The following is a 27,255-nucleotide window of genomic DNA, read 5'->3' as shown; positions in this document are numbered from 1 at the left end:
TTAAAAAAAGTCATTAAAAACTTGAGAAAACAGAAAGAGAAACCAGAGTTTTTAATTATTTTAAACAACTGTTTAATTTTAAAAAAAAACAGCCACAGTGATTTTAATAAAGCATATTTTGATATTTTAATGATTTTGTTCGTGCAATTTTGATTTTAAAAGCGGCTGAATTTATAATCCAGTGATTTTATTAGTCGCGATCTCAGTACTATTATATTTAATAAGTTTTCAGTTCTTCTTTTTTTTACTTTCTTTGCATTAACCCAATTATTTTGATTGCCTCACAGTAACTCAAATCTTCTTTATATCATTGGTGTAATGCTATTTTTAGACGCATTAAAAATACCTCTTTTGAAAAACTCTAGTTTTGATTTGTTTGAAGAATGGACTTGTTCCCAAATTCTGAAATTGACAGAAGTTCTTTTCCGTTCTCGTCTGCGGAAAAAAAATCATTCGGAGGACTAGTTAAAAAAAGTGCAGGTTTTGGAATAATACTATAACAACCTAGCGATTCATGGTGTTGCCTAACCTCTACCAGTTGTAACTGGTGAATTGATTAATTACGTCGGTATGAACGTAGTTGGAATAGTTTTTATTGAAATTATGTATAATTTAAAACCAATTTTTTTAATTAAATAAATAAAGATACTTATGTTGTTTCCTGTAGAAGGAGCACAAACAAATATTTATAGCAATTTTGTAAACATGTTTTGTTGCAATTTCGTTAGAATTTATTGCAAAGTATGTTTTCATGATCTCAGTTGTTTTCAAAATTAGTGAAATAAAAACTGTTTACATAACGCGAAATATGTGCTAAACTAACAATAGCTTAACGATGCGGCAAATAAAAACATTGTAAAAGCGCAGATTTAATTTCCAGCATTATTAGTATAAGTAGAGTCATTTTATTCATTAACATTTAATTTACGCAAAATATGTCGTGGATATCTTAAATAACCATAATGTCGAAATGTATAATTTACTTTATCAATTTTCTTTCAACTACAAATCTTACCGTAAAAAATTTAGTGTTGGCAATAAATATTATGAAAAGCAGCTCGATTTATGTATGTCTATATATTATATATGTCTGTGTGTGTGTATGTTAAAAGGTTTATATCGGCAATATGACAGATTATTATCATCAAGGTTGTTAGAAACTTCTTTAAAAAAAACCGATTCGGGTTTTTTCAGGGAATGGGTTTTTCCAATTTCGACTGATTTTTTCTTCATTTCTTTTAGTTTTCGTAGTTTAGGAGTAAGTCTTGCTGCATAAATAAATACCATAAATTTCATTCCTCTTTTAAGTACGAAACTTACCATAAAAATTTAGTGTTGCCACGAAAATTATGAAAAGCAGCTCGATTTATATATATATATATATATATATATATATATATATATATATATATATATATATATATATATATATATATATATATATATATATATATATATATATATATATATATATATATATAGACTTCATCGAGAAATCGACAGTGTACAACTTTTTTCAACATTCCATTTTTTACAAGAGTTCAATATAAATGTGAAACAAACACTCTTGTGAAGAAAAAGGAGTAAAAATTTGCAGAAAAAAAAATTATAATGACGTCTAGCCCGCAGGGTAAAGTACTCGAAACAACTGATAATAGGTAACCATTTTTAAAAATTATGCTAGTTTAAGCGAATTAAAATATAAAAATTCCTTTTAAACACCGACATCCATCCTGAGTACTTCTTACCGTACAATCCATTTTTACCAGAACATGTTATGGAACAAAATATCTAATATGCCGTAAATTTTACATTTATTATTGTAATTATTTTAATATCACTGAATCACTCTAATTGCATAAATATCACTGCAAAAATTACAATATAATATTTTACGGTAAAAATGAATTTTGCGGATGATTCTCCGAGAGTGCCGGTTCATACAGTATTTTTATTTAGAATTCTTTATAGTGTACGTAATTGTACTCTCGTTATTAAAAGTCAAATTCTACAAACATAAACTATTTCACTTTAACATTCATAAAATCTTTGAATAATCATTATCTGAATTTCCTTTTATTTTATTTTATAACCGTCGGTGAACAGTCGGCCTAATTTTGAATTTACTTCTACCAACGCTGTAGCCTTGTAATTTTGAATCTAATCCAAAAAACAAGAGAACTCCAGGATCACGTATTGAGAGAAAGTTTGCCTTTTTTGGAGAACTTTTGATTGGAACTAACTTTCATTTCGAGACGAAAACCACTAAAACATGGAGACGAAAACCGCTAAAACATCCCAGGGTTAGTTAGGCAGCAAAGGGACTCTAACCCATGATCTCTACCACTGGGATATTTTACATCAGCACTGCAGTCGGGGCAAGCAGGGGGCAGAATTCCTGTCGACCAGCCGTTGCTAGGATTCGAACCCGTGGACGGCGAACGCTCTATCCCTAAGCTAACGCTAGCTATGGTAAAAGTATTATATATTGCAAGAAAACGCCGTTTGAAGAACATAGCAAGAAATAAAAAACGAAACGAAGTTACACTTAAGAAATTGTTTTTTTTTTTTTGCAACTAATTATTGCGCGCATGCTCAAAAAAAAAACGCTAATTATTTATGTAATCCCTAATATAAACTGATAAAAAATGAAATGTCAGCACATCTTGATAACATAAAGAGAATGTATGGTTAGAAGGAATTTATCATTACAATATAAATCTTTAAGAACACATAGATTTTATTACCTTTTTTATATATTACGACGTAATATGAAAACAGAAATATATTTGTTTTTAAGTAAATATAATCCCAAAATCCAAACAGAACCGCTACTCTTCTACTTTAACACAAATTCAATCCACTTTTATATCAATTACTTAAGCAGTTGTACAAACAATTTAGACATCATGAAACTTGATTCGAATTTTTATCCGAAGGCGTCTGCAGCAATGAAATCTTTCACGCATTATTTCTAATTATATACTTTAAGCATATAATTTAGTATTACAAGCATTTATTAAGTCATTTTATGGATATATATCATGGATAAATTAAGAAGTAAAAAATTAAACACAAGTTCATAAGATCTATTTATCAAAAACATTGGATACCATTATAGTGAAAATCCATGGATATGAGTGGGCATTTAGAAATTGTTACAGGTTCGTATACTTTAACTTACGTAGAAAATTAATTAAGCTTTTTTTAATTTATAAGTGATGTCTTTTGAAAATTATCAATTTTTATTCATAATAAATAATATAGTCTACTATTGTAAAATTTTTATGTTATATATTTGCACTTTAATTGGTTCCAGAAGTAAATAAGAAGTTATTACAATAAGTATTTAGATATTTTTTGGGTACAAATGCTGAATGTTACATACTTCTAATAATTTCCATACTTACACATTAAGAATAAAAAACAGTGAAAACTACTAGAATATGGTAAAATTTACCTTGTTAAAATCTCTATGAGAACACCTAAAAGCTCCGTAATTTTTACCGATGGGCGTCAGTGATGATTTCGGTAAAATTAACAATAAAATATGGTTAGATAAATATGTAACAAATTCGTAGATTTGGTAAATTCAAAAAAGTTTGGTAATTTTATCACGATACCTTGGAGTATAGCATAAAAACTAATCATTCGGTTAAATTTATTTTTCAGTTTTATATTTTTTCTAAATGTGTAGCATTTTATCTTACATTATAGATAAAAACTATAATTCTGAAAAGCAGAATTTCCGGTAAACTGTTACTATAGGAATGGTAAAAATTACAAAATGAATGATTTAAATATCGTATATTTTGATTTTATAAACCTGTTTTTTTTCTTCTTCTTTTTTACAAAAAATGTCATTACTATACGGCACGAAAATTTTATCAGAAATTTTTATGTATATATATACAAATAAATACGTCATAAATATGTACATTATGGATATTTATATTTTGAGCTGATCCAAACATTTCTGATATCATTTGCATGCTATAGATAAAACTAATATTAATAATTAGGTTAAATTAAAATTGAACTACACATACAATAAGTTTAAAATAATGTTTGCTTTCAGTACGAAAAAAAACTTTTTAATATTTAAGATAAAAGATTTTTTTTAAATCATAAATAAAGATCATTATTTTGTACTGTAACCACGTATAAATAGAGGCTCTGAGTATTTTAAAATCCTAATGAGTTCTACGATAGATTAAAATATAGGTAAAGAAAATATGTGTAGATAAAATTTTTATTTGATATAAATATCAAATAAAATACTAAACCAATGAAATAAGTAATATTTAACGAAGCTTAAATATTCCACGGTTGAGATAATTGAAAATTTTCAGTCCATGAAATGTTTCAATTAGTTTAATTCTTCTTCTTTACAAATAGTCAAAGCCATATTTTGATTAATAAACTCGTGTTTTCACAAGCATTGTTAGAAAAAATTTAAGGCTTTGTATATGATGAGTTTCACATTTTTTTTGATATTTAAGTTCTGGTACACCGAAGTATACAGGATGAAATTTGAAGGAAATATTTAAGTACAGCTAGGTGTAAATTTCGCTTTGCAACTTGCTCTTTTCTTTTCGAGATCCGACATATAATGCGAGTAAATATTAAATCGTAACACAAGAGTTTGCGACACCTATTTTGCTGAATGAATATTCGATTATGATTATGATTTATTCATTAACATTTTAAATACAAGTTTTTCTGTTGTTACTGGTTAACCCTTCCTGCTCAACACTAGTTTGGCAGAAAAAGCCCTAGAGGTTGTCCTGAGTACAAGGGAGATACGTCGAGGGGGATGTAGATCGGATCGAACAGCAGTATCACGATTCATCAGTGTCCATTTAAAAAGCTTAACTGTCGAATTTGGGTTAAACAAAGTTTTCCTAGCACGTAGCAAGTACAAATTGAAACTTGCTTTCCCCTTGAATGTCTGGAATTTTCCTTGGAAGACAATCTCTTGAGACCAATTATGGTATATAATTTTGCCAGAGAGTTTGGATTCGTGGATTCGATATAGCTTTGGCTATATTGTAAAGGATTGGAAACAACAAGAATATAAGTTTATCAAAAAAGTACAATTAATTTTTATATTGTCTTTAAACTCAGAGCGGTTTTTTCTTGTGGAACATTAAACTTTTATATTTCAGCTTGGCTTCACCCTTAATTCCGTAAATCATTAATAATAAAAAAATGATTCATTTACAAATAAGTTGATAGGTAGCTACTTCATTTACGTCGCACTAGAGCTGCACAATAGGCTATTGGTGACGGTCTGAGAAACATCCCTGGGGATGATCTGAAGACATGCCATCACAATTTTGATCCTCTGCAGAGGGGATGGCTCCCCTGTTTTGGTAGCCCGACAAGCTGCGAGCGAAGTCGAGCACTTAACGGCAGAACAGCTTTACGAAGGCCTATACCGCTCACCCTCGGTCCCTACGCAGGCTGATCAAAGTGGTCACCCACCCGCACACTGACCGCAGCCAGTGATGCTTGACTTCGGTGATCTGCTGGGAACCGTGTCTTCACGATCAGTTTGTTCACTGCAGGACATTTACGAATAAGAGAATATAATTTTGAGCATCGTTGAAGAGTTGTGACAGGTTAGATCGGAATTATAGAGTAAGATCAGAATAAAAAAACTACGATCTTTCTCTTCAATTTCCAGCACCACTGTTCTTTAAGTCATACGTTCGCTTCTCGTTTCCCCATTCCAAGAGATTTTCGTTCCCCACAGAAACCATCTCCTTAACTCAGAATTTTCTATCTTATTTCTATCTTAAATTTTCTTTCTTATTTCACAAAATAATTTTAATACTTCTACTGCGTGTTATGCTGAATAGTCTCCCCGAACTCTTATACTTATGGTGGTTTGTGTGATTTAGTGACTACCGGAACAGATTTTAAATTACTTTTAAAATTCCATACGTAAAGAACTTAGACAATATCGCCGACATCTCTTGAAAGTAGTTAAAATTGAACTAAAATCCTTACGCGCGTGTACAAAGTCACGTACAACTAGACGGTGAAACAAATTGGTTATTATGTTGTTTGAAACTAATTATGGTGTTAGGATTGGAGTAAAGGTTTACTAATTAGAATATTTAAGATGGTTGTGCAAAGCATTCGGTGCGGCTACCATTAAAGTTTATATGTTATATAAGTTTATTTTGAAAGCTGATCTAGCTGGTCGCCAAAACGACTAGTATTTTCATAAAATGGTTTATATTAATTCAACTTAATGCTTATTATGGTGTTACACGTTTTCATAACGGGTTCGGAGAAGCGATATTAAGACTTAATATTGCCTTTCGCATCAGTCTTACTAAGCAAAAATGCACGTTACACAAGTATTATAGTATCACATTACTAAAGAAATGAATAAAAAAACAGGTTATTTTTACTTCTATTCCCATTATTAAACCATATAAATTATGAGTTTGGATTAGAATCATGAGTTTATAAGTGTGAATAATTTATTGACTCTATAAAAAGTGTTTTTTAGGACATTAAAAGTGTTTTTTTTAATAACAAAACGTGATTTTAATACGTGATACTAATAATTTATTTTTGTAGAGGCGGCCCCAGTGTCTAGCGCTCCAGAAGAAGACAGGCGACGATCTTCTAATTTTTCAACTCACATGTCAAGAGCTCTAGATGGGGAACGACGACGATCCTCTGATTTTTCAACTATTATGTCTAGAGATCCAGATGGTGACAGAAGATGCTCTGAGTTTTCAATTAGAACTTCAGATGGGGACAGAAGACCATCTGATTTTTCAACTCGCATGTCAAGAAGAAAGAGCATAGATTCATCAGCTATTTTGGATACGAACTTACGACGATGCTTAACAACTCTCGACATCACCTTATTGGCCGTGGGACAAATGATAGGAATGGGTGTTTACGTCATCATAGCTACGGTTGCCAAAAATATTGCAGGCCCTGCCATCATTATTTCATTTCTATTTAGTGGTTTGGCATCATTTCTAAGCGCCCTTTGTTATGCTGAACTTGGTGTTAGATATCCAAAAGCTGGTTCTGCGTACTCTTATACGTATTTGGCGCTGGGCGAACTATGGGCTTTTATTGTCGGCTGGAACATGGCACTCGAATATGTCATTGGTGTCGCTGCAACAGCTAGAGCTTGCAGTGCTTACATAGATTCCTTAACGGATGGTTATATTAAAGCTTCAACCATTAATATAACAGAATCTATAAATGAGGCATTTTCGATTGAATACTTAGACTTTTTTGCTGTAGGTCTATTATTACTGGTCGTGATATTTCTTTCGTTTGGTGTTAGAATAACTTCCTATGTAAATAACATATTTTCAGTCATAAGTCTTGCTGTTATTATTGTCATTCTCGGAGTAGGTGCATATTATTCAGACATTAGTAACTGGACCGGACCAACTACAGAGGGATTTATGCCGTATGGATGGTACGGAGTTCTGGGAGCATCTGCTTCCTGTTTTTATGCTTTTGTGGGATTCGACTGCATAGCATCAGCTGGGGAAGAAACCAACTCACCCCAAAAAGCAATACCTAGAGCTACAATGATATCAATGGCTATAGCGACTGTTAGTTATGTGGGTGTCTCCATAGTGTTAACTCTAATGGTTAATTACAAAGATTTATCTGGTGATTCCGGACTCCCAGATGCTTTTGGTATGCGTGGAATTTATTGGGCAAAGTATTTGGTTGTTATAGGTGCAATTTGTGGTATGGCAACAGCAATAGCTAGCATAATATTTGCTATGACTCGTGTCGTTTATGGTATGGCTGAAGATGGTTTATTGCTAACATTTTGTTCTAAAATTAGCCCCAGAACAAAGACACCTCTCCCTGCCATGTACATATTTGTCTCTCTATCTGGAATTTTGACACTGATTTTAAATATCAATTCTTTGATCGAAATAATGTCGATTGGTGCTCTTATTGCTTACCTTGTTGTGAGTATATCAGTCATTGTCTTGAGATATAAGCCACCTATGATTTTAAAAACTGCTACGCGGGAATTAGACACAATTACTGAAGATAAAAGAATGTCTTTCACAGAAGAGACAGATCCTGCGGGTAGATTGAAGGAAATATATCGCGTTATGTATATTTTTAGGTTTTTCCCACCGCGCATGGCGCAAAAAGCGATAATTGCATTCGTAATATTTACTTTCTGCCTTTGTGGCTTCACAAGAGGATGTCTAAAGTGGATTTTTGGTGGTCAAGTATGGGCTCTTTTTGTTTTCGTTTGTTTACTTTTGTGCGTTATATTGTCTTTGCTTATCATCGTCATGCATCATCAGTCAAATACAGAACTCAGATACAAAGTAAGCATAATGTTTCTTTCTTTAATAAAATTTTTTGAGCATAGTTCCATTGTTACAAAACTAACTGTTTAAGTTTTGTTAAGTAAAATGTTTAAGTTGTTATCTTGTCATCTTTAGTGTGATACGAACACGAGTTTTTCATTTTAAAAAGTGGCATTCTTTTCGTTAGAATATTATCTACAGATTTATTATCTTCTTTTATTTGTTAGATTTAAAACAATTAATTCACGAAATTAAACATTAATGGTCGATATTACATTATAATCAAAGATTTATTACCAATTCACATAGCATTTCAAACGTTATAATAACTTGAAGTAACTACTTGGCTTGATCGTTAGCTCGTAATTAGACAAATTAATAAAATTGTGGCATAAATCAGGAAACCTTGATGGATAAGTGATGATTCAGGTTTGAATCCTAGTTAAGGTATTCGTATTCTGTATTAAGCACATCAAATATCTCCCAGCCAGGACCAAAGCACATAGCTTAATTATTAAAACTGCTAGGAATGCCACGTAACTTTGACTCATATCAGATGACATGAACGGCGCCTGATCTTGTACCTCTCTAGTCAAATTTCCACACCACAATTAAACGAGAGAACTATGAGTTAAATCGCATTTAGCGTGCATGTTAAATCTTACGTGGTTTAATCATCTGAGCTTAGTCGGTTTCAAGGATCGAACTCACTATCCCGAGTGCTTCATCATTGGAGTAGGAGATACCATTACCAACAGAAGCATCCAGAGTGCCAATTAAGCGTAGAATTACGAAACTATCCTCAGATGCAAACGTTTTTGCATTTGATCCCGATTTCTTGCGGGATAGCCATCGACAGTTTTCGTTCTATGGAACGAATGACAAAAAGTCTTCCTGGAAAGCAGTTTAACCGAATAGTTTATTCGGAATGTTTCTCAATTTTTTTAATTGGTTTCAAAATTATTGAAATTAGTAATTATTAAGTATGTTGTAATCCGCAGTTCATCTAATGAAGCGATGTAGCCCAGCTAATAAATTGCGTGACTCAAATAAGAGAGAAATTATTTCTTGTTCTCAGTTTAACATGAACGCCGACTTAAAATGTTTAATAGTTGCAAACGCATCTCGATTTAGAGTGGCACGTCTCTAAGGGGTCATGATACATGGTTTCATGTCATTGAAATCAACGGAGATATTATCATTTGGCAAGAACATGTCTTCAAATTTTATTAAATAGCTTAGAGCTACGTTTTTAACTTAGTTGTGTGCCCTTAAAAGCAAGATCATAACACATAACATTATGGTATACTTTTTGGGTATTTTTTTATCATTTTTCTTTTTACATGCTTTAAATTATGCCCCTATCTTTGAACTCAAAATTTTGATAAATAATTATGTTATGTTTTTACCGGATTTATAAAGTTTTGCTTTATTGAAAAAAGTAGAACCTTTTAAATAAAGTTAGTTTAGTCTTGGTATAGTTTACTCTAACTATGAGTTGTTGCTAAGAAATTGTATAAATAAAAATTGTTTAAGCATTGTTTCTATCTTTAATTTATATGTGCTTAAGCATTTATGGTTTCGATTAAGGAAACAGTACAAACTTTATTGAATTAGTTGTTTCTCTTCCACATTTTCGTAGTTGAGAAAATGATCAATGATTAATATTTTAAAATAATTTGATAAATGCTTTAATGTTCTTTTTACAGGTACCATTGTTTCCATTAGTACCTGCTTTAAGTATTATTCTAAATGCCATTTTGATAGTTAATTTGCAGTTAATTACATGGGTGAGGCTTCTGGTTTGGATGGTAGTTGGTGAGTAATTGCAAATAATTTTGATTCATTAGCTAAGAGCTCTAACTTGATTGATTGTTTTCATGCACATTTAAATAAGTGTTTCTATTTCATACGATAAAGGTAATCGCTAAACAGTAAACTAATCAATATTTTGGAATAATTTTTGTTCCATTATACCATCCTTGAAAGCTTTCGATTAGGCCTAGAGTTACCAAATTTTAGATCTTTAATAATTTAATTTAGTTTTAAAATAATTTTGATAAGGTTTTAAAAATACTTAAAATTTATTATTTTATTACTATATGTCATAAAGAGATAATTGTCTTAACGTTTCGTGTATTTTTATTGGAAAGAAAAATCTCGTCATAATTTTAATAAGCATAGAAATTCCGTAAATCTTAGTTTCTCATTATTAACAAAATTAATGAAACGTTTCAGCGGTATTCACCTGTAATCAATTCAGTTTATTCCATGTTCAACAGTATTTCAAATCCATATCATCATCAGATCTTAAGAAAATCTTTAACAGCCATTCTAAATATTATTCTCGGAAATTACTATGTTTTTGATTTTATTTTTTGTTCAAAATGAAGTCCTTAAAATCAAAAGCTATTTTATTAAAAAGCAAATCGCATGATAATACTTCTCTCTTTTGTGAGAAATATTTAATGAGTTTTTAAGTAACCAAAACTTAAATAAGATTTTAAAAACAATACAGTCAAGGAAGTTGTAACTTTAATGGGGCAAAGTAATTAAGATTAAATTTTATCCTAATCGAATCAGAAATTAAGCCTATGGAATCGAGTCAGTGTTAGTTTATGCAATGAAAAATATCTTTACATTTAATGAGTTTTAATTTTTATGCAAACATCTACTTATGGTCAAAATATAAAATTATTACGAAGCAATCAGCAGGACGTCGTAAGTAAAAGGTGCAGGATATAGCACCCTAGTTTCTATAAATATTGGCTATCAAAAATATAATGATAACATTAATAAATCATCGTAGATGGAAGAAATTTCTATAAACATTGAAAATTTGTACCACAAAGTTATTTAAGTTTTACATGCCGATATCAAGTTCTATTAGTCTTTATAATAGAGATATATGAATCTCATTTTTTTGATAATGTATACTTCATTACATTAAATAATGCAGTGTATTGTTGGATATATTAATTTTGTTACACGCTGGTCAATAATTACTGTGTTTTTTAATCACAAAAAAAATTAAATTTAAAAAAAACTACATTTTTGAAAAATTTTATTATTTGGTGTTCGCAATGGTGTTTATCCGCCTTTGAAAATTTTGTTTTTGAAAATTTATTCATTCAAAAACCAACTCTAATTTAATAAGAAAAAGTGAACGTAATAATAACCCACAAAAATAGCTAAATTTTCTTTTAACTCTTTGCTTATTCTGTAAGTTCTCATAATGGCTAGCATAAATTTAGTGGGAGAAAAAGTAATAATTCAATCAAAGCATCCTCACACCTAGAAGTTGAATTTAGCTTATTATGATTCGTTTAAATGAATTCAAATATTTAATTCAAGAAGTGAAGCTAATTTGAATTTATGAAACGATCTTATTTGTCTCAGCAACAGGATGTATGTATTTTTTTCCCCAATACACACTTGTTGTTCAGGTATCAGTAGGGCAGATTTGTTGGCCATTTAGTTTAGGGACACCTTATAAGGAGGTCAAACGCTACTGTAAGGACAGATAGTACAGAGAATGAAAGAACATCCATGCCTTGTCCAGGATTCGATCCCAGGACCTGTGATGGGAGGTCAGCTCCTTGACCACTACATAGGCCAATCGAGTATGCAGAAAATAAACACTGATTTATTTTAGCGATTATGTTTTAAGGATTTTTATACGCCATCTTAAATTGCAAGAACTTTATTACAATAAAATTAAAGTATATAATAACGTTGAACACGGTAGATAGCAACAAATAATTTTTCGAATGTTCCTTCATGTGAACAATAAAAATAGAAATATTGGAATTGAGATTCATACACAAAACACCGGAAGAGATTAAGTGTATGTCACTTCCGTGCGTACCTGTGGTTCCCAAACTAGTTCCGTCATGTACGACAAGTCCTCTCATGCTCTTTCTAAACGATGCCAATCAATTCAGTGCCAAAATGTGCAATTATTTTTAAAAATTAACTTTTTTTCTTCCTAATCAACGATGAGTACGAAACTAACATGGAAAATCTGTTTCGCACAGCCCATAAAAAGAAATTAAAAAAAAACTGCCTAGAAAGATTTTTTGCAATATTTCAGCTACTTTTCAACATTAAAAAAATTGAAACTTTTGTCCTACCACGCTATATGTTCTGTTCATAGGATATGTTATCGAATATCAGAATTCTGCCGCGCTGCAAGTCACTGGGAGCAAGATCGGAAGGTGGATAGTAAAATTCCTTCTGTAGCAGATTTTTTTCGTCATGAAACAAGACAGTTATCCTATACCGTCTCCATCTTCTTTTGCTCCTGAACAAATCTGTCCATACATCACTTTTCCGCGGACAGCAGGAGTGACACGCTGGCTCCATCCCCTGGCAGCAGACTTGTATCTTAATGGACTACAAAAACTTATGAGAAGTATTACAGTTCCAGTGGCTTTTATGATGAGAAGTAGCTGAAATATTGCTGTATGTTTTGCAATAAATCTTTCCAGGAAATTATGGTTTCTTTCTCTAGGCCATCGGAAACTTAACTTCTAGATGATCCTCGTAATTCTTTCGGAAGTGGAATCTAAACATGCTATTCTTTCAGGTCTTGCACTTTACTTCACGTATGGCATGGAACACAGCAAACTAGATCAAGCTATGCAAACATTGAGATCCTGGGTACCAAATCAAGCGAATCTTCCAGGCCGGTCTAATTTTACCAAAAGAGCAAGATCTCAACCAAGACCTTCTCAAGAAGGTCTTTTCGATAATCCCTTACCAGAAACCATAATTAAAGAATAATTATTTATTGTAAAAGATCTTTATGCCATTTAAAAAATTTTAAATGCTTTTATGTATCTATATAATAAATATATGTACTACTTCAGTAACATTTTTTGAGTTTGTAGTGAACTGTATTTTAAACTATTATTAAGTATACTGTATATTTTTTGACGAGTCGTTATTTATGTTTATAAAATGAATGAAATGTGTGATTTAAACACGGAGAAAAAAAATTCTGTTAAAATTTCCGCAATGTATGACACATTTCTGGTTAAAAAATACATAATTCTGGTTTAAAAAATTATATGAATGGTATTCTAACTATTCATTTGGTAGTTTTTTCGTTAATGTATTAAGGGTTTACCGACAATTCTGTTTTTCAAAATTATAGCTCTTACTAACACATATTTAGTAAAAAATACAGAACTGGAGAGTAAATTTAACCAAATAAATGCTTTTTACATGATACGGAGTCATGATAAAATTATCGAATTTTATTACAATTACCAAATTTTAACTCGCATTTAAAACTATACTATATTGTTAATTTTACCAAAATAATTATCAAAGAATAACGGTAAAAATTACAAGCATTTTGGTATTCTCATGGAGCAAGAACCATATTATTAATTTACCATATTATAGTAGTTATGACTATACTTTTTTTTAAGTGTATCAGTGTAACTGAAGTTTGGTCAGTAATCAGAGCAAAATCTATCAGGAAAAAAAAATATCGGAAATTACTTCCTTTAGTGCTTACGAAAGATTATTTTTTAAAATTGATTTTTTTTCTGAATTTTAAATATTTTTTTCTCAATAAGAGGGGTTGTTGTGTTTTACCTCACCTTTGACAAAAAAACAAATTGCGATCATATGGGGGCGTAACATTTTAACAATCCCTGTACTTGGAAAACAGATAAATCTGAATGTACATGAAGTTATTTAAGTGTATTACTAACTAAATAATAAAATAATTAGCAAGATATTTATGAAAAAAATTTGTAATACGAATAATTCGATACTAATTAGAGCATCCTTTTTTTCTTTTCCTTACCTGCTGGAAAGCAGGGGCGTCAGGATACGAGATCAAAATTATTGTGACCCCCCCAAAATTTTCCTTTTTCATCAATTTTGCACATTTTTCTGAAATCGATAATTCTAACAATTAGGGAAACACGAGAGGTTCCACCCTTTTTTAATAATAACACGAAGAAATAGTTTGATTCACAAATAAAAATTTTGAAGTTTATATAAATTAATAGCTCATAAATCGATACCTGTTTGGATTTTTTTTTTTTTTTTTTTTGCTTAAATTATAAACTGCACTTTCTATCAAGGATTTTTCAAGAGTGAACAAATTCGATGGTTTGGCTCAATGGAGGTTTGACTCATATGGGTTTCAAAAAGTTATTAAAATTTTTAAAGCAAGAATTAATCATCTAAAGAAATGTTACATGCAATAATTGCGTCAAAAAGTGTATTTATTTACTGGTAAAAAAATAACAAGTCTGAATTTAAATTGTTAAATGAATTTAGTTTATGTTAGTAAACTAAACTAGATAAAGACAATACTTTTATTTTTTTTATTGGTTTCATGTTTTTTTTCTTAATAATTTGCAAAATCTTCGTTATTTTATTATTTTCTTTTAAGTTCCGCCTCTTTTTGATTTCACTTTAGGACAAAAAGGGATGATAAATAAATGTAAATAACGTTAAGTAAGGGATAGACATTTACAGGCAAATAGCGTGTTGATTTTTATTAATTTTTATACGGATGACAGCCAGAGATACTGTATTTTCTATGTTTAGTTATGATGATAGAATGTGGTTTTTATGATATCTATAGGCATATCATAACGTTTCAACAATTTTCATTGGTTGATTTTACACAATCAAGTTTGTTTGTCAAAAGCTTTTAATGTCTACTTAGCAATATTAAACATTTTAGTGAGGTGCTAACTATAAGCTATTTTAGAATTTATGAAAAAAATTCTTTAATGAAAAAAATTACATTGTTGTTTTTATTCCTCACTCAAAATCATAAAGTAATAGAAGTTTATTAAGAATTATTTATTTCACTAACACTTTACAATGATAAATGTATGCCTGAAGTAAAAACAGTTTCAGTGACTAAATTTTGCACATTTTTAAACAGTTTTAAAAGCTTTTGTATAATGTAACTGTTTTTTTCTAACGCAAAATAACAAAGTTATAGAAGTTTATTAAGAATTATTTATTTCACCAAGCTTTTACTGTACTGTAATAAATGTATTCATAAAGTAAAAATAGTTTCAGTGGTGGCTAAATTTTGCACATTTTGAAATAACTTTAACTGTTTATTTCTAAAGCAAAATAATAAAGTAATAGAAGATTATCAGTAATTATTTATTTCAACAACACTTAACTATACAGTAATAAATGTATGCTTTAAGTAAAACCAGTTTCAGTGACTGAACTTTGCACATTTTTAAACAGCTCTAACCGCTTTTGCATAACCTAAGAAAATAATTCATGTTAAAATCATTTTTTTAACAATAAGTACAAAAATGGCTATTACTTGAAATATAATAACTATTGCTCGATTGCAGAGAAGTAAATAAAAGAGAAAATAATTCATAATCTAAGAATTAACTTTCCTCAGTAGCAAAGTTGACAAAATTTAAGAAAGTAACGAAAATTTCTAAAAGACAGAATTCATGGGGATGTATGTAAGAATTTAACACTTACTTTTAAGAGTATTTAAATGACGTAGCTTCTAAAAATATAAATTATAACCCTCTAAAATATTTCATTTTTTTCCCTTTAAATCTCTTTGAAGAATTTTCAATTTAATAGAGCACTAATGATAAAGGAAATTTCACAATGACAGAGGTCACTTGTTACTACTAATCTCTTCTTCTGTCGCCAGCTCCTTTTAAAGGTGATGCATTTCCGGAATCAGTATCTGTAGATTCTCCTACAAAAAAAAGTTTGTCTTTTTGTAATTAAAAAAAAGTAAATTATTAAAGTTTTACACGGGATATAGGATAATTTTTAAAACTATGCACGGGAAACTCAACCGCAGAATTTTTAATACAGTTTCATTAAAACACTTCAAGAAGACGAATAGGAGTAAAATTAAAATTTAGGAAAAGGGTGATCAGAAAGAAATGTAATTTTTTACATTAAAATCAAATAGATAAATAAATTTTTAAATACTTTTTAATTTTTAATTGATAATATAAAAACCTCGTTATCAACAACCAGTTGCTATCTAGTGTGCAAATTTTAATTGCCAGATCAATAAAAATCAATTTGTTTCTGAGCAAAATCTCTAGACATGCCATTTTGTACAACATCGAAATTTTTTTTTAATACAGGGTTATTCATAATTCCCTCCGGGGTTTCGAAGCGTTATAGTAAAAAAACGAAGACGAATATGGCAAAAAAAAAACATATGAAATTATTCCGAAAGTATTCAAGTTTTAATTTAAGCAGTTGCCGGTAGATGGCAGTAACATGTACCACTGAAGCCAGTTGTAGTAATGAAAAATGGCGTTTATAGGTGGAGGGAATTATGAATAACCCTGTATTTTGCCCAGATAGAAAATGCTGTAGCAAAAGAAAAAAAAAATGAAAATACGATTGTGCAATATCCGACCAGGGTGGTGGGCGAAGCACTAGTATAGTTCGTTCACCAAGAGTTAGCACTTAGCTCCACCTCCTCGGACGAAGAGTTCATTTCAGTGCGAGAGTAAAAGGAGAAACGTATCTGCGCTTGAAATTGAGACAACCTTTAATGCGCGCCAAACGCAAACAGTAAATTCTTTTTCAGTCACTTACTTCGCTTTATCATCTGCTATTATACCTTTCGTTACTCTAAATTAAATATATTTGCAGCAAAATGTCTCAAAAAGGACAAACAATTTACTCAAAAGAGTGAAATATCAAATTTATGAAACATTTAATGTTAAAAAAAATGCACATAAGGATTGCGAAATAAATATTTTTGTCATACGATCGCCAAATAGCAACCTTGTTCAGGATTGTTATCATCATTTTCCTAAAAATAGCGAAATAGTATCGTCAGATACCACTTGATGAAGGCGGAGCCAATTGCCATCTCCTGGTGAACGAACTATACCTCTCAACTCAATGCCTAAATTATTTGCTATACGTGGTCTTCTTAATCAATAGCAAGAAAAAAAAATCACAATTATCGGATTTAAATTTAGAAAAACCACCTTTAGCATTAATGAACGTCAAATGCACTTGGATAAATATCGCAAATAATTTTAATAGCATTGGTAGTGCTACTGTTTTTGTGAAACTCATAAAGCATGCAATGCATGTGTACCTGTTCCAACTCTTATCAGGCCATTTCACCATAAATTGCAAATAATAATAATAAATAATGAAATTTAAATATTTATGATTAAAAAAGTTAATCTCTAATCTTAAAATGTTTTTGGTATTGTTTCGAAGTACACAATAACCGATAAATGGAAAACAATATCGAAATGCACATTAGAAAAGATCAATATTATTTCTTCCCCCTCAGTAATTACATTATTTCCATAATATGTCTCTACTTTGTGAAAACCATTACAGACAAAAAAATTTCAAACGTCTGAAAAATATTTTTGGCTCGTTAAATCTATAACTATCAAAAGATGGAGTATACCTGTTGGTGCTAAAATCGGAGTTTTGCAAAGACTATGAACATCTCCTATTATATCCACTGCATCATGCCGACGTCGTTCCTTTGAATTTTTTCGACTTCCGTGGTTATATAGATGTGAGATTTTCTCCATTTTCTTGCAAATATCTTTGGCTAAATTCTTCGTGTCGTTGCATACCTTTAAAGTTATATATAAAACAAAACATTCAGAAATATATAATTTTCGGTTGTAATATTTTTGCAAAATATTTTCGATAATATTCTTAACGTGGAGAAAATTGAAGAATATTCTCTTTGAAATTTTACATAATAATGACATGCCAAAATTATTTTATCCATGAATGACTAATTTTAAAAGAATAAAAAAATATTTATAATTGCTATGTAGGAAACAAAAATAAGACATAGAAAGTCATCTATGAATTTCTATTGTATTATCTTGATCCTTATGTGCAAATATACAGATAACAGTTTTATCACGTACAAAATAGACTAGCGATACTTTTATTTGTGTTCAAATTATTCATATGAGAATGTTTCTGATGTAATTAAAACCGCAGGACGAAAATTAACAAACTTTAAGAGTAGAATAGTAGACACATGGGACTTTTTCTTACGGAAATTGTGAAGAAATTCAATATTCTTAAATCTGCAGTGTCAAAAGTGTGCCATGAATACCAAATTTCAGGAATAACCTTCCACCATGTGCTACCTAGAGGCAACCGCCTGCACTTAGTCACTGAAATCACCGTTGTATGCCTAGAATTGCCAGTGTTAGCAGAGACAAGTAACATTTCTTGCAATAGCGCATCAATGCGAGATGTGAAATGGACGTGTCCGTTAGGACAGTGCTGCGAAATTTGGCTATAATAGGATATGGCAACAGAGGACCGACTCGGGTGCCTACTAACAGCACGACATCACCTCCAGCTCTTGTGACCATATGGGTCGGACTTAGACGATTGGAAAACTGTGATTTAATCAGTTGAGTCACGATTTCAGCTAGTCAAACCTGATGGGAGAGTTTGAGTGCATCGCAGTCTCTACGAAGCAATGGACACAAGTTGTCATCAAGGCACTGTACAATATGGTGGTGGCTCCATAACGGTGCGGGCGGTCTTTCACGGCATGGGCTGGGTGCTATGGCCTGATTACACCAATCATTGATTGGAAATGGTTATGTTCAACGACTCAGAGGGCCCTTACAGCTACTCATGGACTTCATGTACCCAAACAATGATAAAAATTTTGTGGGTGATAATGCGGCATGTCACCGGACTTTAATTTTTTGTGACTGGTTTGAAGAACATTCAGGACAGTTCAAGCGAATGAGTTGGCCACCAAGATTGCCAAACATGAATCCCGCGATGTCTAAGGGGATAGAGCGTTCGCCTTCCAATGAGGTGAACCGGCGTTCGATCCCGGCAATAGCTGGTCGATACGAATTGCACATCTGGCTTGCACCGACCACAGTGCTGACGTGAAATATCCTCAGTGACAGACGGATCATGGGTTAGAGTCCCCTTGCCATCAGGCTAACCGTGGGAGGTTCTCGAGGTCTTCCTCACCATGTAACGCAAATGCGGGTTAGTTCCATCAAAAAGTCCTCCGCGAAGGCAAATTTCTCCCAATACTTGATCCATGAGTTCCCTTGTCTTCTGGATTGGGTTCAAAATTACAAGGCTACGGAGTTGAACATTAGTAGTCGTAAACCCAAATATTGGGTCGGCTGTTCAACGGCGGTTGTAAAAAAAAACATGAATCCCATCGAACATTTATGAGATATTATCGAGAGGTCTGCATTCGCAAGTTATCTATTGAGGCTGCATGGGAGAAAATTTCTGCTAGAGACTTCCAACTACTTGTTGAGTACATGCCAAGACAAGTTGCTACGCTTCTTACACTTAAAAAAAGTCCGGCACGATATTAAGAGGTATCCTATGACTTTTTTCCCATCAATGAATAAATCTGCGTATCTTTTTTCAGAAGCTGTTTATTTAATCAAAATATGATCCATTTGCTTCAATATACTTTTCGCAAGGAGATTTTAATGCATTGATACTTTGCATAAATTTGATCTTTTGCATCAATAAACTCTGTTATCGAGTTTCATTTCAGACTATTTAGTCCGAAAAAATTGTTCTAAATGTCTGAAAAGATGAAAGTTAATTGACGAAACATCCGGTGCAGAAGCTTATTCACTACCAACACTAGTTTAAGCGAGTTTAATTTATTAGAACAATTTCGTTGATGTATTTTGCTATCAGCAGGCTAATTAATATTGCTGAATTCTTTGTTAACTGATATTCTTTTTGAACTAACATGGCATGAGGCTTTTATCGTGCCATCTACGGCATAAATCGAAACAAATGTAAATTTACCTGATATAAACTGAAAATTTTGAAGAAAGATTAATTTTTGATATATATAAGGAAAAAAGGGGAACATCTAGGGACTTCTCAGTGGTAGAGAATTTTAGTGATCAACTTAAAAATTAGTGACTATTTTAAGAAAGACCTAGTGGCAGCCCTGAACTTACCTTTAGCACATGAGTACCCACATTTGAAGACAGAGAACTGCTGCTTTTGCCAACTTCAGGGCTACTTCGAGGACTTTTAGAAGAATATTTCTTTCGAAACCGAAACATTCCATTCGGGGTACTCGTTTGGCGAGCTGTCACAAAAGAAAACTCTGACGAGCTCGGTACTTTGGACATCAATTTTTGGCAAGTGGGTGAAAATTTAAAACTCTTTAGCCTGATTTGGAAGAAACTTAAGTAGTGACGCCATGTAAAACCATTCCCTTGATTACTTTGGGCTAGATTGAAACAACGGTAAAAGCGAGCTATATCATCACAGCTATTAGTTCTGCGAACAGGTGGTTCATTATATGGCAAGTATCTGACTTCCTCTTTTAGTCCATCAGGAAAACTGGCTATTGAAAGTCTGTCATAATTATAATCATAATCAGCATTTCTATACATTTCTTTATACTCCTAGAAGGACCTATATATCATCACCTAAAAACAAAAAGCATTAATTAAATGGTTAAAAATTAATTAAAAATTGTTAATTGATTAAAAATTGTTAAAACTTTCCATAAATTTCTACTGATTATCTCACACATGCTGAATTCAAAATTTTACATGTACAGAGGAATATTTGTTTTCAAATTCAGATTCATTTTGATAAGACGATTAACAAAATGTTTTTTCTCCAATGTCCCCCCCCCCATATACATTGACATTAGTCTTCCGGTTATCAGAAAGGCAAAGGTGTTGTCTACACTTTTAGGAGGCATCATATCAGGTGTGCCTACATAACCCCATGGTAAGAAGGACAAACAGTACAAAGAAGAAGGGAAAAACATTCAAACCTCTGATCGGGATTCAAACGATGGACATTAGGTCAGTTCCTTGACCACCATCTAGGCCTGTCGGATTAAAAAACATTACAAGTGCTTCTCAACAAAATATTCTTAGCAAATTTTTTTCTTCTTGTTCTTCGTTTTTGTAAAAAATATCGACTTTTAAGGGGGAAAAATGAAGATACCTAGAAGGTTCATGGGGGTCAATGAGCGGAGCCTCCTTGTCTATACTTACGAATAAATAAATAAATAAAAAAACTGAGATAAGTTTATGTTTAATTAACAAGGTTTCTGTGTTATTAGACTTTTGCAGTATACAATACTATTTCTCGCACTACTTGAAGTTTGGATTAGATACATCATAAAAAATTGAGTACTTGTTACTAATCACATGGTTGTGTCTAATCACGGGGTTGTGCATGGCGTGTTAATGCCACAGCTTTGAGACTCGAGTTTATTATCACGCTGAATCAATTTTCGGCTGGGATTTAATTGGATACCAGCTGCGTGTGCGTCGAATCTAACTGATTGATTCACACTTTACGTCACTTACAAGTATCCAATTGCCAGGTGGAAAAAATAGAAAGGTGATTATTAGAAATGTTTTCAAGTTTCAGCAGACAATAATAATGGTTTTTGATTTTTATTCATCTCTCTTTTATAATGATTTTGCAGAATTTACTGATGTTTCTTATTTATCTTTTTTAATATGTAACATCAAATATGCAGTCTTTTTTAATATAGAAGAGAGATGAATAAAAATCAAAAACAATCACAATGGTTTTTGATTTTTATTCATCTCTCTTTTGTAATGATTTTACAGATGTTTCCTGATTTATCTTTTTTAATATGTAACATCAAATATGCACTCTTTTTTATTCATTTTTGACATGGATTCTAATAATATATTAAAGATGGTGATTACGGAGCACTCAATATGTATAAATAATTGCAGCTAATAAAAATCATTCAAAGATAGCATTTTTTTAAATGAAAATGAATTTAGTTTATTATGGTTAATTAAAGCTAAAATTAAAATATTTATTTAGAATTTGCGTAATATCTTTATTTAGCTTAGCAAAGGGTTAACTGAAATATAGTACACGAGACCCTGAACGCCAGACTTACGTCATAGTAAGAGCAATTAATTAATAAGAGTTTCGAGTCGCGGTAACTTTGGCAGGTAACAGGTGGCAAAGATGCAGAAAATGTAATCTTACTTACGCTTACGCTATTTTATAAAAACTGTATTTCATATAGGTTGCATAAGCAACTAATTGAAGATGTTTCCCATTTAGCCAGACAGTTTGTATCCCTGAAACCATCTGCGGGCACTCTTGAAGGTTAATTAAATTAGATTGTACTAGCACCATTTTATAAAATCTGTATTTTAGATACGTTAATAATTCATACTTATTATTTGAACTGGTCGGACAGTATCAAAGCTCCTTGCCCACTACCGGTCTATTTTAATGTTTCCACTCTTCCAGTTGAGCACACTTAAATTTTACTAAATTGTACTTTCACTATTTATAAAATCTGAGTTTTACGCATGTTATTTGGGAAATTATTCCCCAGTAGCCAGACAGTTTTGAATTTCTAACATCTTTCCAGATATCGTTGAAAGTCAGCTGTATGTAGAGAGCTGTATGCTGAACAACTAAGCGAGTATAGGTAAGATGGTTAGGTTTACTACGGTCTTTTGTTGGGAAATCAGTGGCATCTATCATCTACGTTAAACCTGCCGACCGATGTATTTATAGTGCCCGCATTGTTATAGTATATGCTTATGCTCTTGGCAAAATGCGTCAAGATAGGTTCGTGGCTTTAAAGTATTACTAAGGTAACGACCGCTCGTTTACATCATTTACTAATAAATTTGCCAGAAAGCGTTCTTTATCATTGAATTTGGCAAGTTTCTTAAATTAAAAATAAACCAAGTTGACTAAACAAAAAAATAGCCTACGATAAAGTTTTAAACCGAAAGGAAAAAATTTTCTCTCAAGAATTTACAGAGTGTGTACTCTGTGTATAAAATCTTTGCCAATATCTGAACCACCCAACATTGTCTGAACCGCTCAAATATTATGGGAGAGCACTTTTAGACTTCCCCTCTTCTTATCAGCAACAAATTCCAAACCCCCTCCATTGCTTAAGGACGTGGCACCAGCCTCCCCCTTTAACTTCAACAATTACTGTATCCTGTTTTAGAATATAAATTCAAATAAAAAAATATTAACTTCACATTAAACTAAGTTTACGTTTTAATTCATTTAATAATCTTTGAAATTGAATAACAATTAGAAATCTTTCTTTCTTTTTCTCTAAAACTTTTAATCTTTTAAGACCATTTTTACCAATTTTTCTTTCTTTCCTCAAATGTAATTTATATCCCACATTTAAGATTTTACCACTAGTAATTTTTTTAAACTTTTGTTTTGATATTTAAGAAAATTTCAAATCACAAAAATCCTCTCCTCTCTTAGGTGCTTACGTAATATTTGAGCTGCCCCCATTGAATTTTAAGTTGGAAACATATGTATCTAATTTAAAAACTAAAAAATAACTTTCTCAGAAAAAAAATACAAAAATCTAAAAAGTAAAAATTGTTGTCAACCTCAATAAATAGAAACTAACATGCAATCAAAAAAACTGTCTTCAGATAAAAGTTCTTGGTTAATAGATCCCTCAAAGGAATCGCTTTTTGTAGATCTCTTACTTAAAAATTGATGGTATGCTGGTTTACGTTTTGAATTTCAGCCCTACTCTCAAAGAAATTGACGCTGTTTAAGGTTGGCGTCCGTCTATGGAATTTGCATAAAGTTTGCATTATAATGTTAAGCTAATTTCTAACTGTGTTTCAGAGTTATGTAGATAATGAAGATATCATTAAAATGTAGCTCAAAAATCGAGCGTTCCCCCAATATCAATATCTGAAAAATTGGATACCTGCAACGTCATACCTGGGTCAGCCAATCGAAAACGACAACCGAAACCCATGCGTGATGGCACTTGCTGGTATCCAATTAAATATGACCTGAAAATTGATTTGGCGTGATAAACTCAAGCCTTAAAGCTGCAACGTTAACCCGCCATGCACAACCACGTGATTTGACACAACCACGTGATTAACCACAAATACCTACTTAAGTGACCCAGTTTCAAATCCTAGCGATTTTTGGTAAAATAAAATTCTGTTTCAAGCTCGTACTGGCCACAATAATGACACACAGCTATGGAAAGAAATCTCCTTCCATGATAGGATTTCGTGGTTTCCCTCAAAGTCGGTTCCAGAAAAAAAGTCCTCCAAAAGGGCTAGTTAATCCCAATGCTTAATTCAGTAGTTTCCCTTTGGGTTGGGTTTAAAATTACTTACAATACTATGGAGTTAAATATGGATAGTCATAAACCCAAAAATGGGTCAGCTGTTCAAAGCCAGTAACAGAATATCATTAGCATGATAGGAAATCCAAAGCAGCGCAAATTTTTACGTTCGCAGAGTTTTAATTAAATATAGAAAACTATTGGGTTTGAATAAATTTGTTGAATTAGAGAGTGCTAATCTAAGTTAAAATAAAATGCTAAATTGAGTCTCTTAATTAAGCCTATGTGTTGGCAACAAATTTAACGCTAAGTTTTTTAGAGGAATTTGGCAAAAACGCAAGGTTAATTGGCGGATGTTTCTGAACAACCATGGAAAAAAAGCTCCCTTTGTCACCAAATTAAAAAATCATACTAAATGGATTAAAATAAGTTTAAAATTAAAAAAAAAGAGTTATACATTAAAGATTAAATCCCCATTCTGCAACATACAATCTTAACTATTTTCCGATTCAGAGCTTAGTTGGCTTGGCTAAATTTATGCTTCCGAAACATACTAAAATTTTACAATTGTTTTCGAAACTTTTAATGATTTTTCCCCTAAACGAACAGTTAGTATTTTTTTTTATTCATAAATTGTTTTTCTAATACGTTGTATACACTTTATAATGTTATTTTTAGTATTGTCGATGTTTAATTCTTAATTGAAAGTTATAAGTCGATTTCGACTTCATCATAGAACGTTATGCAGAGGATATTTCCCACAATTTCTGAATTATGCCACTGGCTGCAAAACTACTGTCTCGGCCATACATCGGCGGGTGAATTGTAGAACCTAAGCAAATGATCAAAAACTTTTCTCCTCGACATTTCATTTGTTTTTCCAATTGTGTCCCTTGTGGTTTCTTTCCGTCTCAATAGTTATTAATACAGCAAAAAAAAATTTTTCCCTTTTTCTTATATTTTGTACTGAATAAAAATAGCACATTTATAAGTTTAGTTTTAAATTCTTTTGTATATTATATACAAATTCGAATAGTATATTAAATAGTGAATTCCGTATCATTATCATTTTATTTTATTATCACAGTTCAAAAGCATCTTATATTTTTATTGAAATTCCAACTTTTAGTTGAATACATTTTTTCACTTAGTATATCATGTATACATACTTTTATAAATAAAACTTGTATCTTATAAATTCCCTACTACATTTTGACAAATTTTTCATGTTATTACATAAAGGGATTATTATAACCATAAATATTTTTTTTAAGATTTATAAAATTACTTACCAAAATTACGATCAAAAACATAAATGAAAATATTTAGTAACTGTTGCCATAGCAACCTAAAAAGCAAAACCTTCCCAAACAATACTCATTTCTGTATAAATACACGTACAACGTGAATAGAGTAAAACGAGATAATTTTTACCTAATTCACGAATCGCTATAGTTCTCCATTTCTCATGCATTTTTTAAAATAAAAATATCAGATTTTGGTTATTACTTGAATATTTTCATCTCGAAAACATATTCAAATTGTATAACTTAATTATTTAAAAAATTCTACATATATATTTTTATATTCGAATAAGAACCTATTTCAAATAAATGGTTTTACTTACTTTTGTTCCACTGTTAGTAAATTCCATCATGTTCGGAATATGATTTCTGTCACCATAATAGAACTTAACAAAATCAATAATTCTATCCTCATGTAATTAATATCTTTCGGATAAAAAATTCGATTTGAAATTAATATTCCGGAAAAGAGAGATTTAAATATACCTCATATTCGTCTCACCGTTCCCTATTTATCACAGTTAAACTTCTAAATATAGAATTAGAAAACAGCTGTCATTGGAATATATTATAACATCAACCACTCAGCTTGAATTCTGTTCTGATTTTACTTAAACATTCGAATCATTTGTGGTCTTCTTCTTCTTCTAATGTTATTGATGTCATTTTTTTCTCTTTCTCTTTTTCAATTATTTAGATTATTGGAATAATTTTTTAAAAAAATTATATTTGCTAGTTATTAATAATTTTCTTAAGTTTTCTTAATTATTATTGTAGAAAAAGTGCCTTTATATAGCTAATTGGTTTATTATAAAAATCATTAAGTATTTTAATCAACTCATTTATAGACTTTTGAAATATTAATCATATTTATTCATTTTAAGACTAAGATTTTGAAATGAAAAAAGAACAAATATTCAGCAAACGATATCATAAATGTCCGGCTTTCGGAATCGTTTGAAACTTTTAAACTTCTGAAACTAGGACAAAAGATTTCCAATTAGCTATTCTTACAGTAATTCAGTTTGCAAAAAGTATAAAATTTTAAAAGTTGATTTTAAAATATTTTTTAGCAAATATATAAATGCTTTTGCATGTAAAAAGAGCAACACATACTTTTTTTTCTCGAATCGTGGCACAGTGCTCTCATTGCGGAAACATATTCAATTACTAATAAGATCATGAATTTACCACTTCTTTTCATCATTTCTTAAAGAATTTATAAAATTCGTTTTAATCGTTTATTAGTTATTTGTTTTCCCTTAATTCTATAAAAAGTTAGGATGATTTTTCTCTAAAGATGTCGAGTGTTACTAAAAAACGAAGTAAATTTTGTCTCAGCACATAAAGTAAATTACGATTTAGTTCTAAATTTTTAACACCTTTCTATAATGTTGTTCTTACATTTATGTCGGCATAAAACATATAAAGTACATTCATAAATATATGACGTGAATTAAGAGACAATTAATAAAAAATGTGACAAAATAGTTGTAAGGGC

The 27,255-nt window shown here is 31.1% G+C and overlaps 2 protein-coding genes across 2 annotated transcripts; one reads left to right on the top strand and one right to left on the bottom strand.

Moving 5' to 3' along the window:
* The first annotated feature begins 2,840 nt into the window (after nt 1-2,840).
* On the top strand, nt 2,841-13,209 carry LOC107443934 (cationic amino acid transporter 4). Its single transcript, XM_016057959.5, has 4 exons — nt 2,841-3,164; nt 6,598-8,351; nt 10,043-10,151; nt 12,922-13,209. The coding sequence occupies exons 1-4, from the start codon at nt 3,131-3,133 to the stop codon at nt 13,116-13,118; spliced, it is 2,094 nt and encodes a 697-aa protein (XP_015913445.3). The 5' UTR covers nt 2,841-3,130; the 3' UTR covers nt 13,119-13,209.
* Nucleotides 13,210-15,314: 2,105 nt separating this feature from the next.
* On the bottom strand, nt 15,315-26,216 carry LOC107443928 (uncharacterized). The gene is made up of 4 exons (XM_016057951.4): nt 26,078-26,216; nt 20,300-20,779; nt 17,764-17,938; nt 15,315-16,056 (listed from the first exon to the last, which is right to left on the bottom strand). Exons 2-4 carry the CDS (start codon nt 20,741-20,743, stop codon nt 15,986-15,988), a joined length of 690 nt encoding a protein of 229 aa, XP_015913437.1. The 5' UTR covers nt 20,744-20,779; nt 26,078-26,216; the 3' UTR covers nt 15,315-15,985.
* Nucleotides 26,217-27,255: the final 1,039 nt, after the last annotated feature.

Source organism: Parasteatoda tepidariorum, chromosome 8 (assembly GCF_982258835.1).
Source record: "Parasteatoda tepidariorum strain Cologne lab strain chromosome 8, Ptep-v5.0, whole genome shotgun sequence".
Lineage (NCBI taxonomy): Eukaryota > Metazoa > Arthropoda > Arachnida > Araneae > Theridiidae > Parasteatoda > Parasteatoda tepidariorum.
The sequence above is the reverse complement of the archived record's forward strand: the minus strand, read 5'-3'. Positions and strand labels throughout refer to the sequence as shown.